Here is a 12,939-nt window from a genome sequence, read left to right on the forward strand (position 1 = left end):
TGTTTATTCAAAAGGACCATTACACTGGTAACATTTTGAAACCTGACATATCACATATATATACCTTTAGTGCTACACATTTTTAGAAATCTACCCTTCTATAGCACGAACAGCTATTGTGAGTTCTATTGGTATAAGATGCCCCAGGGGGTATTTTTTAATGTCCATAAATAATTTTTAAAAAGGTTCAATTAAAAAAAGAAAGTTAAGTGAATATAAGTTCATAAAGGAACAGAGAACTCACTATCTAATTATAAATAAAATTTAAAGCAACAATTAATCTAATAACTAATAAGTTTTTGTTTGTTTGTATTTGCCATTTAGTTTGTAGATGCCATTCTATACTCTGACCAGGGTTCAATCAAGTTAATCAAACCTATTTTATTAACAAATATTATTTTTTAAAAAATAATTCTTTACCTCAGCAACATTTTCTGGACCTCCCAATTCATCAATCAATTGATCAAGAGTATTTGGAGGTAAACTTTCACCTAATTCCTCTATTTTTCTAAGCAAGTCTTCTTTCATACTACATGCCCTTTCAATTGCCATCTGTCCAGGAATACCAGATGGATCACGGTGGTTTGAGATTTGTCCTTTGGTTTGCTTTATAATTAATGAATCAATTTTTTCTTGTGTTGATAATTTTTTTTTTACTGGTTTTTTAGAGGTTTTTCCCTTCTTTTTTCTGGATAACCATGGATCTAAAATCAGAAATTTTCTTTTAATCAAGAAACTTATTTCTACTAGTATAGTTTCACATATATATGACAATAATTCTACATTTATACCACAAATTGTGTCACTAAATTTGGATACATTTACTTCTTTATAGCAAGACAAGATTAAAAATGGTTTAAGCTCGTCATTTTACAGTTTCCAAATTACCCTACATGTTAACTGCTAACTACCAGATAACTTGTTTGCATTGTTGCCTATAATTCTAACTATATATAAATTTGTTTTAATTATAACATGAACCCCTACGACCAATGAAGGGTCATGGTTTCAGTACTTTATTAGGAAGCACTGTTTTTTTTTTAGACACGAATACAGATAAATAACAGTTATACAAGGAGATGATTTTTCAAGATCATGCTCAACCACCATTATTCCCCAATTAAGGGTACCCACTTTAAGAGGCTGGGTGGACCTCGGGAGGGGTCCGTGGAGTTGACTCACGGCTACAGTGTAACAAAGAATAATTATCTGCCCAGCCGGATACGAACCCAGGTCATTGGAGTTAGTAGCATCATATTCCCATATTATCTTGTATTATTATTGGCGTGACAGACCATGGAGGTCCAAGGCCTCGCATGTTGTATCAAGGAAATACATCGCGCGTTTCTTGATGTGGTTTTTCCATAAGGTGGGTTCGTCACTCCCACGCCTATTTTTTGTGAGTCCCACCCATTGGCTGACAGGCCTCACAACTGCCCAGGGGAGGCTGTGAGTGAGTTTTGTATAATTTTATGTTAGAAAAATCCCGGGTAAGGCCGTTCTCGAAATCACAACCTTTGAGTTGGTAGACAGGCACATTGCCCCGCTGCTACCAACTTGTATTACCAAGCATAAATTAACTCATAATTGGCTTGCATAAACCAACTACAAGATAATTCATAAAAGCTTTTATTTTTGAAAACACATTCTGTGTACTTTTTGATGATTACATTGTACAATAATTAGTTTATAATGTAATATAATTAGAGTTTAAACAATAATATAATATGATATATTTGAACTGCCTTTTAATGAATCAGAATCCTTAAAAGTAACGTGGTCCTCAATGTGTTAATTTGTGGCTTCTTTCAAAAAGAATTAAAGAGAACATTTACAAAACTATCAAGATTTCTTCTGTTTTATGGGTGGCAAACGTGGTTGTTTGCATAAGGAAAGAAAGCTTAGACATTTTTGAAAATAAAGTATAGGGAATAGTGTTTAGACTGGTTTTTCTGAAATGAATGACGTCCAGCTGAAGATTCAAATTCAACATGTGGAGAAGATGGTCGGGGTTGTGGTCAATAATGACACACAAACAAGTAAAACTTATTTATTTGTGCCAATGTTTCGACTTAAATTTCAGGCCTTCATCAGGGCTGAAATGAATATTATTATCATTACTGATCACACCACTGACCATCTTCTCCTCATATTGAATCTATGGTCTAAAATAAACACCTTATTGATTTAAATATTTGTTCGAATGTCTTGGAGAGATGCAATATCTTTAGTTTAAGTCTTCTTACACTATTAATGCGAGATATGCTGTATCTTCTTTTTTGGCTATATTTGATATTGTTTTTCAATCCTTATGATGCCTAAATAGGTGAAATGCCAACTGTTTGCTGATATTTTAGAGACTCAAGGCTTTGTGGTTTAACATTAAACATTCTACGTGTGGTCAAATAACTGTTTTTAAAATGTTTTTTTAAGTAACATTGTATACATGAAAAATTAGAATTTCATGTATACAATGTTACTGTATCACCATGTAAGTTATTAAATTTTCCTCTAATGTTCATATAACCCATTTTTCAATATTCACAACCTTCTTTATTGTTTACTTTCCGAATATAATTTATAGCTCGTCTAGTCTATTAAGAACGTTCATTTGACCATTTAAACAATTTGTGTTAACTACAGCTATATTACTCGGAAAGTGCACTTCTGAAATTGTTTTCCAGTCCACAATGTTGCATAGAGATTATTATGTGTTATAAGTGATAGTTTCAACAAAGTCAAAAGAGGCAACAATATTTTGTATATGATTTACATTTAAATTTTCTTTTATATATGTTTACAATGTTTTTGCCTTTTTTGATTTATATTTTAGTTTTTACTATATCATTTGTATATTCATTCCCAAAAATGATGAGATATTTGAGGAACATCAATTTATTAGGGAAAATAAATAGAATTGACGAGAAATATTCAGAAGATAACCAAGAATTTTTCAATACTTATAATGATACAGTGGAATATAATTGTGACTTATTTGAAAGCAAAACAGATGAAGAGAATATTTAGAATAAATGTAGAGGACAAAAAAAAAGAAAAAAAAAAAAAGAGATTTATAGTTAGTCCTAAAAGTAAAAATGAGGAAGAGATTGCAACTGCTAGGGACAGAACTATTTTGCGAAAACTAAGAGGATCTAATTGCAGAAGAGCACAGATTTATGATACTTTCAAGGAAATATCAGGACTGAAATATTTAAAGAGCAGAGTTGAGGTGGCATTTTCCTTGATTATTAATTATGACATGATTGAACAAATGAGAAAATACGCAGATAAACCGGACAAAGGAGTAAATATATAGTAAATTTTCCATATCTGGGAAAAGATGAAGGGAGAGAATCATGAGACATGGGGAGTTTGTAAATTTGAAATTAGCAGAACCATTTACCATGAGAGAAATATAACTGAAATTTTTTTTTTTCAAGTGTGTCATTAGTGGGTAAACTTCGAGCAAAAAAAAAACTATGCTTCTTGGAACTATTTGCAGAAATAAAAGAGAGCTACCAAAATTAGGAAGACAGGCAAAGGATAGTATAGCACACTTCTCCAATGACTTTATTCTAGCATTTTACAAAACTAAACCCAATAAATAAGCATTTGAAACTTAGTTCAATGCATTCATCTGAAATTGAAAAAAGAGAAATAGCTATACCTGAGACAATTAGATTTTACAATATAAAAATCAGAGTAGAAATCAAATGACCAGAAAATATAGTGCAACATCTAATTGTCAAAGATGGCCTTTACAGATACTTCTCAATATCTTAGACTCTACCAGGATTAAAGTTTGGATTTAAAACAAAGAAACAACGGGTAAAGAAATATCAAGGCAAGAATTTGATTTCAATTACCAGAAGAGCTTGGGATCGACTATCACAAGGAGAGACATCAAAGCAAAGAATGTTCATCAGAAACAATACAAAACACAGCTATAGATACATATGGAAAGAAAGCTTGTCAAATAAGTTATTGCAAAGTCAATAAGACTAACAAAATTCGTAATGCAAAGAAAGAAAAGAGAAAAAAAAAATGGGTATATAGTAATGCAAATATTTATGAAAATGTTTGTTGCATGAACAAAGTACTTACATAAATGTTTGGTAAGTGTGAACCAGAAAAAATAAAATAAGATAAAGTTTACAATGATAAATTCACCTTCACTATCACTATCATCATCAAAGGGATTGAAGTCACTGCTTAAATTGCTTTCTTCAGAATGAAATTCACTCTCTGCTGAATCAGAAATAGATAATTTGAATTCAGATCCAGAAGTGGACCCACCATCAGAATCATCAGATGAATCAGCTCTTACTCTTTTAACTGCTCTTGCTGCAGCTTGTCTAACTAAATTACATCATAAAAAAAAAAAAAAATCATGAAAATTGATAAGTAGACTGTATACAATATTATAGCTAGTCTATATATATATATATATATATGTGTGTGTGTATAGTATACAATATATATTAGTACTTAAGAAATATTTAATATTACAGTAATTACTTGGCTTTCTTTTGCCACTGGACGAGCCTGCTTCATTATGATTAACTACGTTATTATTTATGGATGACTTCTTCTTATCAATTCCTATGAGCTGATTGATCCTATTCCGATCAGGAGCAGGAAAATGCTTTTCAACTAAAGTCTGTAATACTCCTCTGAAAATAAAAGTAATGAATTATATTTGATGAAATATAAACTTAATACATGTAAAAGGCAATAAGATTACATACTTGGCAGTAGAAACGAAATCTGTTAATTCCCCATCATCTCTTTCTAATTGTTCAAGGGTTCTAGCTTCACCAGTTGATTGCAAACCAATCACAACACACTTTCCACATTTTACTGCTTCCCTAAACATATAAACACTGGCAGTTACAAAAAAATAACTAGAAATGTTAAAGTTACACTAAAATTAAAAATGCAGGTGGTATTTTAATATATTATTGGTAGAAGAACACATAGTTCTAAAATTAATGATATTTAAACACACTTATAAACAATACAATGATAAAAACAAAACACAAATAAAAAATCAGTTAATTAAATGAAATTTATGGTAAGAACATACAATATCAGTCAATCCCATATAATCAAACTGACTTCAAAATAAACTTTTATTATGATGGAAGATTTTTGGTACACTGAAGTCAATAAAATAATTCATTTTCAGTTATATTAAGTTACAATAATAATCACACACTGAATATAATTAATTTTACTATTTTTTTTTTTTTTTGCCAAAGACTCATTGGAGTCCTATACTGCCTAACCATGGTTGGGGATCAAAGTTCTTCATTTTGTGGGACCATCACTCAATGAAAAAAGTCAATGTCCCAGACCGGATTCGACCGGCACCACCAATAGACATCAAATTGGTAAGACTGTGACTTAACCACTGAGCTACGGGCGGCCCCTAATTTTACTATGTTAACCAGTTTATTGAATTTAAATTTGGAAACAGGTTGATTCTTAATTGATAATGCATAATTTCTTAATGAGTTGATTAAGTATATTGATTTTTTAAAAAATAATATATCTTACCTGGCAGTTGCAACAGCATATCTCACTTTTGCTGCAATACACAAATATTTAAAAAATCTCTGATGCGAGGACCAAAACTGACCCCACATGGTTTTTTTCATTCTGTTTTCAGCATCAATCAATTCAGCTGCTTCTTGAAACTTCTGCATAGCTTCAACCCACTACATTGAAAAAGGTAGTAATCAGATTTAAATAGAAAAACTTATATCTATAAGTATCAACACTTCAAACAGTTTAAATTTAAAAGAAAATTAGAGTTAGATAAAATCATAAAAAACATTACAAACTTTAGATAAATAAATAACAGCTGTTAACACCCGGGGATAATTATAATGTATTATTTATCTTTAAAGGATTGTTTGAAAGAAAAGCTCAGGCTTTATATAATTGCACTAAAAATGATTTCATCTAAGATCAGATAAAATAAGCGAGTACCTACACAACAAAAAATAATCTTCAAATTCGCTTTATGAGTAATAATGTAATAACGCTACAATCCTGGGGATATGAATAATCCTAAGTGATCTAAAAATTGTGTCATGGAAAATAAAAAATAAAGGTATATGATAAAAAAAAAAATTACAAATATTAATGATTTTTGGAAGATATAATATATTTTTTCGGTATATTTTAGCTTGTTTATTATCAATAGAAAATAAATTGTTGGTGTAAAACACTCAACAGATTTTTTAATTAAAGAACAATACACTTTATGATGATAATTTTTTGAAAAATAATCTTGACCAGCTTTACCAAAAAATGTATTAGAAATGTAGTTCCTATCATTAATTAATTTTTTTTATTAAAATGTATTTTAATTAATTTTAAAAAAAATACATGCATAAAAGATGTTAAAAAGCATAAAATTAAACTGGAAATGAATTGATGTTTTTAAATGTAAAACTAGAAAATGGATTTATACAGCGAAAACATTATAACAAAAATGTTTTGAAAAATTAATTTTTTTTTAAACTTGAAGACTAATAGCTTAAAGAAAAAGAAAAAAAAGATTTCTTCAAAATAAATATAAAACGTTTTTATTAAAATTATTATATAACAAAAAGTACGGTACTATGATAAAAAATAAAAATTATTAAAAGAAACAGAACAATAACAATTGTAAATAGATTGGCCTACCAATTAATACCTAATCCATCAACCCAAGAAGAACCAAGGAAGTAAAAATTGAAATGAAGCTAATATTGGTCAGTCAAAACACCTAATAACAATTCTATGGAAACAATTTACTATTAACCACTTAAATTCCTAGGAATTTTTAGATATAAAAATTCTTTATAATTTTATTTCAGAATATATTATTGGTTATTACAATTAAAATGGAGAAACTAAATAACATAATTTATTCTGATTTTTAAAATTATTTTTAAGAAAGAGTATCAAACAGAGGAATACACATGAACAAAGAAAATACAGTGGAGCTATTAATTACTTACAAGTTTCACTGAGTTGTCATAAATTCTTACAAATTCTTTACTAAGAGGAACTTCTTCAATTTTAAAAGCAACACCATGAAAACTTAATTGTCTCGCTATATACATTCCTCTAAGTTTCATATCCATGGCTACGATTTCCATTGCTCCTACTCCACTGAAAAATGTATCAAATCAAAAATTAGATGAATTATCCTAAACAATATTTATTCAACCAAGCAGTTGCATTTGGAGGAAAACATATAATTTTACATAGTTATTTAGAAATTAATGGACACATATTATATACTAATGAGGATCATTAAATTAACACATATTCACAAATAAACAAAACAGCTTTTTTCAGTAATAAAATACTTTTTTAAATTAATATAAGTTCTATTTGAACCAAATTCAGAAGAGAGATATCAACCATAAAATTTGAATCATATGAGTTAGTGCTACATTATTATTTCTTAAAGTATCACTCCATAAAATTAAAAATTCCTCAATACGAACCGTTTTTCTACAGCTGAAATAAAATCTGTAAAATCAGGAAACGGAGTTCCTTCACCCCACATTCCAAGACGAGTCATATATGCCATATTACGAGGCTCAGATGCACCTGTAGCTGAAGCATAAACAACTCTAGCTTTAGGAAGTTTATTTTGTAATTCCAGAACAGTTAGACCAGTTTTTGTTGGTTTTGAAGAACCTACTGGGCATAAGTTTTTAGCACGATGGCATTCATCAAATACAATCTGAGAAAGAAATAAGGAAAACATACAAAACAAAGATAATTCAATTAAACAATCAAAATTTTATCCAAGCATTTGTCTGAGACAGATTTTGATTAAAAATGAATAAATGCTTATTAAAATAAATATACATGAACTCAAACTCAAATCAATAAACAGAAAATAAATTTAAACATACATTCTTACAGGGTATCATGTTATACATATTCATTCCTCCTAATCTCAACCATTAATGGAATTTTAATCTGATATTTGCTGAGTCATAACAGAAGCATGTGGTTTATCTTTTGAGGGAATTGTTAATTTTTTAACCTTCTCCAGTGCACTTAAATATGGAATTGGAAATGGGATAGGGTGATTTTTTTTATTACAGATTCTGATAGCAAATGATTTTTTAACACAAATTCATATCATGTACTTTTTTGTTACAATGCATTTGAAAGCATGATTTGGCCCAAACCACAATTTTTCTATGGTTTTTGTGGAAACTGCGAAAAATTGAACAAATATTTAAGGGATCCCGGTCGGTCAAGAAAACTTAAATCATGGTGACAGATTCTAACAGGTAATTCAATTTGAAACATTTCATTTAATTTTCTGCACCATTAATGTACAAATTAACAAAAAGTATACACAATTTTGTTTGTAGATAATTGCAATATATGACTTCAGGAGGCATCAATTAAAAGAAATTTCACAGTTTCATTTGTTATAAAATTCATAAAACAAATTAACTCATACCACAGGGAATTCTAAAGTTACGTGCACTAGAGAAAAACTGGAAGGTAAGAAAATTAACAATGTGTTCAAAAGATAGACCACAGTCCACCGCTATGGTACAAGAAAATTTTAATAATTGTAGAGGTCAAGGGTAAACATGAATACCCTGTATATTCCAAAGATAACAAAGACATTAAAATGAAATATATTATAACAGTCTAATTCAATATTATTCATCATTGATTTAATTGATGATTAAGCAAAGGATACTAAGCCATCAAAATCATCTCCACACCACTGAACAAGCTGTTTTAAACGAGATTTATATTTTCCACTAGACTGAGTAGATTCACCAATCAATGCAGAATAGGTAGAAAAAATTACTCCCCTCTTCACATTGCCATTAACTGCTGAAGATATTTTTGCATATTTCAACTATAAATAAAAACAACAAATATAATATGAATGAGATAGTTTTAAAGTAGTTTCTACATAAACTAAAAATTGAAAGACAAAATATAGACACTAAAATGTATATGTAAAGTGAAAAAATGAGAACACTGAGGAAAATTTGGATATTATACCACAAAATATTCTAGTATCATATTGCTACATGGGTGTAATTATTACAATATATAGTAATTGGATGTTTTAAGTAAACAAAAATAGGAACAAAAAAAGCATAGTGATAAAAAAAAGGACTAAAGTATGGATAGGAAAATTCATGCTTTCTTAATTGTTTTGACAAAATGTCCATATCTTAATGAATAAGTGATGATGTTAATTATTTAAAATTCTTTCAACCAAAAAGTTTTACATCAGCAGGTTTTTTTTTTTTTTTTTAAATGCAATGGTTATAAAAATAGCCATTTCAAAAATTAAAATTACAGCTAAATTATATAATAATGTACAAATCAATTGGTACTTACTTTATTTAATGAATAAACATCAATATTTGAAGCTCCAATATCTTTTAAATCTCTTTCTGCATCATACTTTAAATCATTAGATACAGAGACCCAAATGGCACGTTTCCTACTTTTCAAATAATTTTCATAGATCATGCCAGCTATTGTTCTACCTTTTCCAACACCAGCGCCATCTCCTATAATTCAATATAATTAATAAATAGACAATGATAGATTAGATAAATTTACGAATATTGAAAATCAACACAAAAAAAAAAAAGGAAAAAAATTTTTCTAGAATTTTTTTATGATTAAGAGCACTAAAAAAAAATAAAACAAGTTTCATGATATCATTCTTTCAATAGTGAGACATTAAAAAAATTACACAATTATTAGTGAATAGGTAAAAATTTTTTTATCTAAAATTATAAAATCACTCTCGAAAATAAACATACCATGAAAATATAAGAAGAAAAATACAGGTTTACCAAATATAATTCCTCACAGCCTTATTGAGCCCTTCTTAATATTTTAAAAAGTATTGTCTTAATGAATTTAGAAATTGTGATTATTATGTCAGGAATCAGTCAAAAATAAAGAAGAATTAGATATAAAGGTTTATTTTTTAATGAAAACTGAAACATCAGCTATAAAAGAAACATAAGTAACTTATTTCTTTCCTTTTACTTTATCAGAATGATTCTCAACAAAATATTTTCAACCACTATTAACAGTCAAGCACCTACAACTAATTTCAAATGAATAGGGCATTCTTTACAATTGTCACTACCTACTATTTTATCTACTCTAAAACATATTTTATAATAGCATAATAAATTCATTACCTATCAGAAATCCAGCTCTACTACCATCAGGCAGAAAATGTTCATGTTGTTGGGATGCATAAACAATAGCTTCCAGCTGTAAGGCTGAGAGGGATCCAGTTGAAATAGTACTTTCAGGAATAGATAATTGATACCAGACATCAGTTGGCTCTACACTTGATAGGGAAGCTGTCTCCACTACTGGATCAGGATGCTTTTTTCCTAATTTCACTAAAAGCATAAAAAATGGATATTAAAGTAACATACATGTAACTAAACCTAGCAAACCTAAGCCCATTAGATCCTGACCTAAAATCTTTGGTACAGAACTTGTTAAATTTATTTATTAGCTTGTTAATTTTATAAATACGAGGGTAAGTCAATATTTAACCACAATTTAATTATATTTTTGTTTATGTTATTACCACTGTCATTTACGTTGATGACGCATGCTTCGTTAATTTGTTGTTATGTCTATGCAAGTTCCAAGCTGCTAGGTTAGTTTAGTTATCAATCTCATACTGTTATTCATGGCTATTCTGCTTCAGTGATCCATTTTTTGTGGTTGGAAGGCGTATCAGGGGCCAAAATTCACCAAGATTCATCACCGGTACAGTATGGGAACAGTGTTTTGCCACAATGGAGTGTCTACGAATGAATTGAAAAATTAAAAAACGGTCGCACAGGTGTTGGCATGATGAAGGAGCCGGACGACCGTTTACCGCCACAAATGAAGAACACATTGAGCGTTCACATGAAAAGGTCCTCTTAGACAGATGAGTAACAATTGACCAAGTAGCACATCACATACAAATTAGTCACGGTTCTGCCTACGAAATCATCCACAACAGACTTGGGTTTTATAAGGTTTGTGCAAGATGGGTTCCAAAACAACTCACACAGATACATAAACAAACACGCTTGGACACCTGCTAAAAACATTTGGATCGCTAAGGTAACGAACGGGACAACTTCTTCTCGACAGGATTATTACTGGTGAGGAAACATGGATCCATCATTACGAGCCGGAGAGTAAACGGCAGATTATAGAATAAAAACAATGGAAACATCCAAATTTGCCGTGCAAGAAAAAGTTTAAGACCCAACCATCCGCAGGAAAACTAATGCTTACGGTTTTTTGGGACTTATAGGGTCCAGTACTGGAACAGTATGAGGAATGGGGCATAACAATAAACAGTGTACATTACAGTGAGATGCTTACTGCCAAGCTAAAGCCTGCAATTCGAAGCAAACACCGAGGGCTGCTGTCAAAAGGTATTGTGTTGTTGCACGACAATGCCCGTCCGCATACTGCTGCCCACACAGCCGACACGCTCCAGAACTCATTTTTTAAGTACTGGCTCATCCTCCATATAGTCCTGATCTTACCCCTTCTGACTATCACTTCTTTGGTCCACTCAAAGAGGCATTAAGGAGCCATAAATTTACCTCAAACAAAACAATGAAAGAAGCGGTGCATTCCTGGCTCGCAGCTCAACTGAAAACCTTCTTTTATGAGAGCATCATGAAGCTTGTACTATGATGGACCAAGTGCGTTGAACAGCAAGGGGACTATGTCAAATAACGATGTATTTGTAAGTTTCCTATTTGATTACAATAAAATTTTAAAACTATATTGCGAATAATAATTGGCTTACCCTCTATCTATATACAATAAATATTTTTCTTTTATATTGTTGTTTATTTGCCCACAATATTTTTAGAGTATAGAAATAAATGATTTTTGAAATCAAACATAAATAATAATTAGTCCTTTGTTGTTAATACTAAATTATTATTGTTATCAATACTTCTACACGTAGAAAGGATTACCTTGTCATAGGCAACAGAACTATATACAGTACAATGTACATTGAATTAACAGCTCTTCAATATTAGAGTAATGGAGGCTATATTAGAGTAATGCAGGCAATATTAGAGTAATGGAGGTACTGATTAGTAGGATATAAAGGATTTGTCAAAAGGATGATAAACAGCTTATCATATCACATGCAAATGTAATACACTAGCCAGAATAAGGTTCTTCTTTCTCAGCAGTGACTGTATTACTGACTCCTAGCTTTGTGATATAATTGATCCATATATATGAACCTTTTCAAAGGAAACTGGTCTCTTTTAATAATGAATCGGACAAGGCAAAATAAAAACTTAATAGGCCATGGAGCACTTCTCCGTAAAAAACAAATTTACAATAGAAACTACAAATTTGATTTCCTTATGAGCAAATATAAATTGATAACTGGAAGATTATTGATTGACCGTGTGTATAGATGAATGGAATATGGTCTGGGTCCGGTCAAAAAAACTCGAAATAGTAAATGATTATACTATTTTTATTGAAACAACGTTTCGCCCCAAGTTGCAGGGCTTCGTCAAGACTAAAAAAAGATACAAACACTTGACATAGTTACAAAAAAAAAGAAAAAAACATAAGTGGAAAATAACAGGGGTATACAATGAAAAGTAAAATATAAGAAAAATTAAAGGTTGTAAACAGTAAATGAAAAGGGAAATAGTAACAGATAGATAACAGATAAAATAAGAGAAGAAATATTAAAGAAAGTACAAATTAAGAGATGAAAAAATAAAAAAATAAAATCAAATGATAAGACAGAATTCATACCTGTTTTGACGGGAGTCAAAGTCAGAGTGAGCCGTTTGTATTGGGAGGAGTGGGGATGGCAGTTAGGACGCCACAATAACGAAAATAATTTTAAAG

The 12,939-nt window shown here is 30.1% G+C and overlaps 1 protein-coding gene across 2 annotated transcripts in view; it reads right to left on the reverse strand.

Annotated features, from left to right (window-relative positions):
* Positions 1 to 12,939, reverse strand: part of sno (strawberry notch) — a gene marked incomplete at its 3' end in the record, with an annotated part of 54,012 nt that overhangs the window by 20,044 nt on the left and 21,029 nt on the right. For both annotated transcript variants that reach the window (XM_067045515.1, XM_067045514.1), the window contains 10 exon segments: positions 421 to 704; positions 4,171 to 4,359; positions 4,519 to 4,673; positions 4,749 to 4,868; positions 5,560 to 5,720; positions 7,014 to 7,167; positions 7,509 to 7,750; positions 8,738 to 8,902; positions 9,397 to 9,572; positions 10,221 to 10,430. In XM_067045515.1, the coding sequence (XP_066901616.1) occupies positions 421 to 704; positions 4,171 to 4,359; positions 4,519 to 4,673; positions 4,749 to 4,868; positions 5,560 to 5,720; positions 7,014 to 7,167; positions 7,509 to 7,750; positions 8,738 to 8,902; positions 9,397 to 9,572; positions 10,221 to 10,430 (1,856 nt within the window).

This window comes from Halyomorpha halys, unplaced genomic scaffold (assembly GCF_000696795.3).
Source record: "Halyomorpha halys isolate HHAL.00 unplaced genomic scaffold, Hhal_1.1 Scaffold170.1, whole genome shotgun sequence".
NCBI lineage: Eukaryota > Metazoa > Arthropoda > Insecta > Hemiptera > Pentatomidae > Halyomorpha > Halyomorpha halys.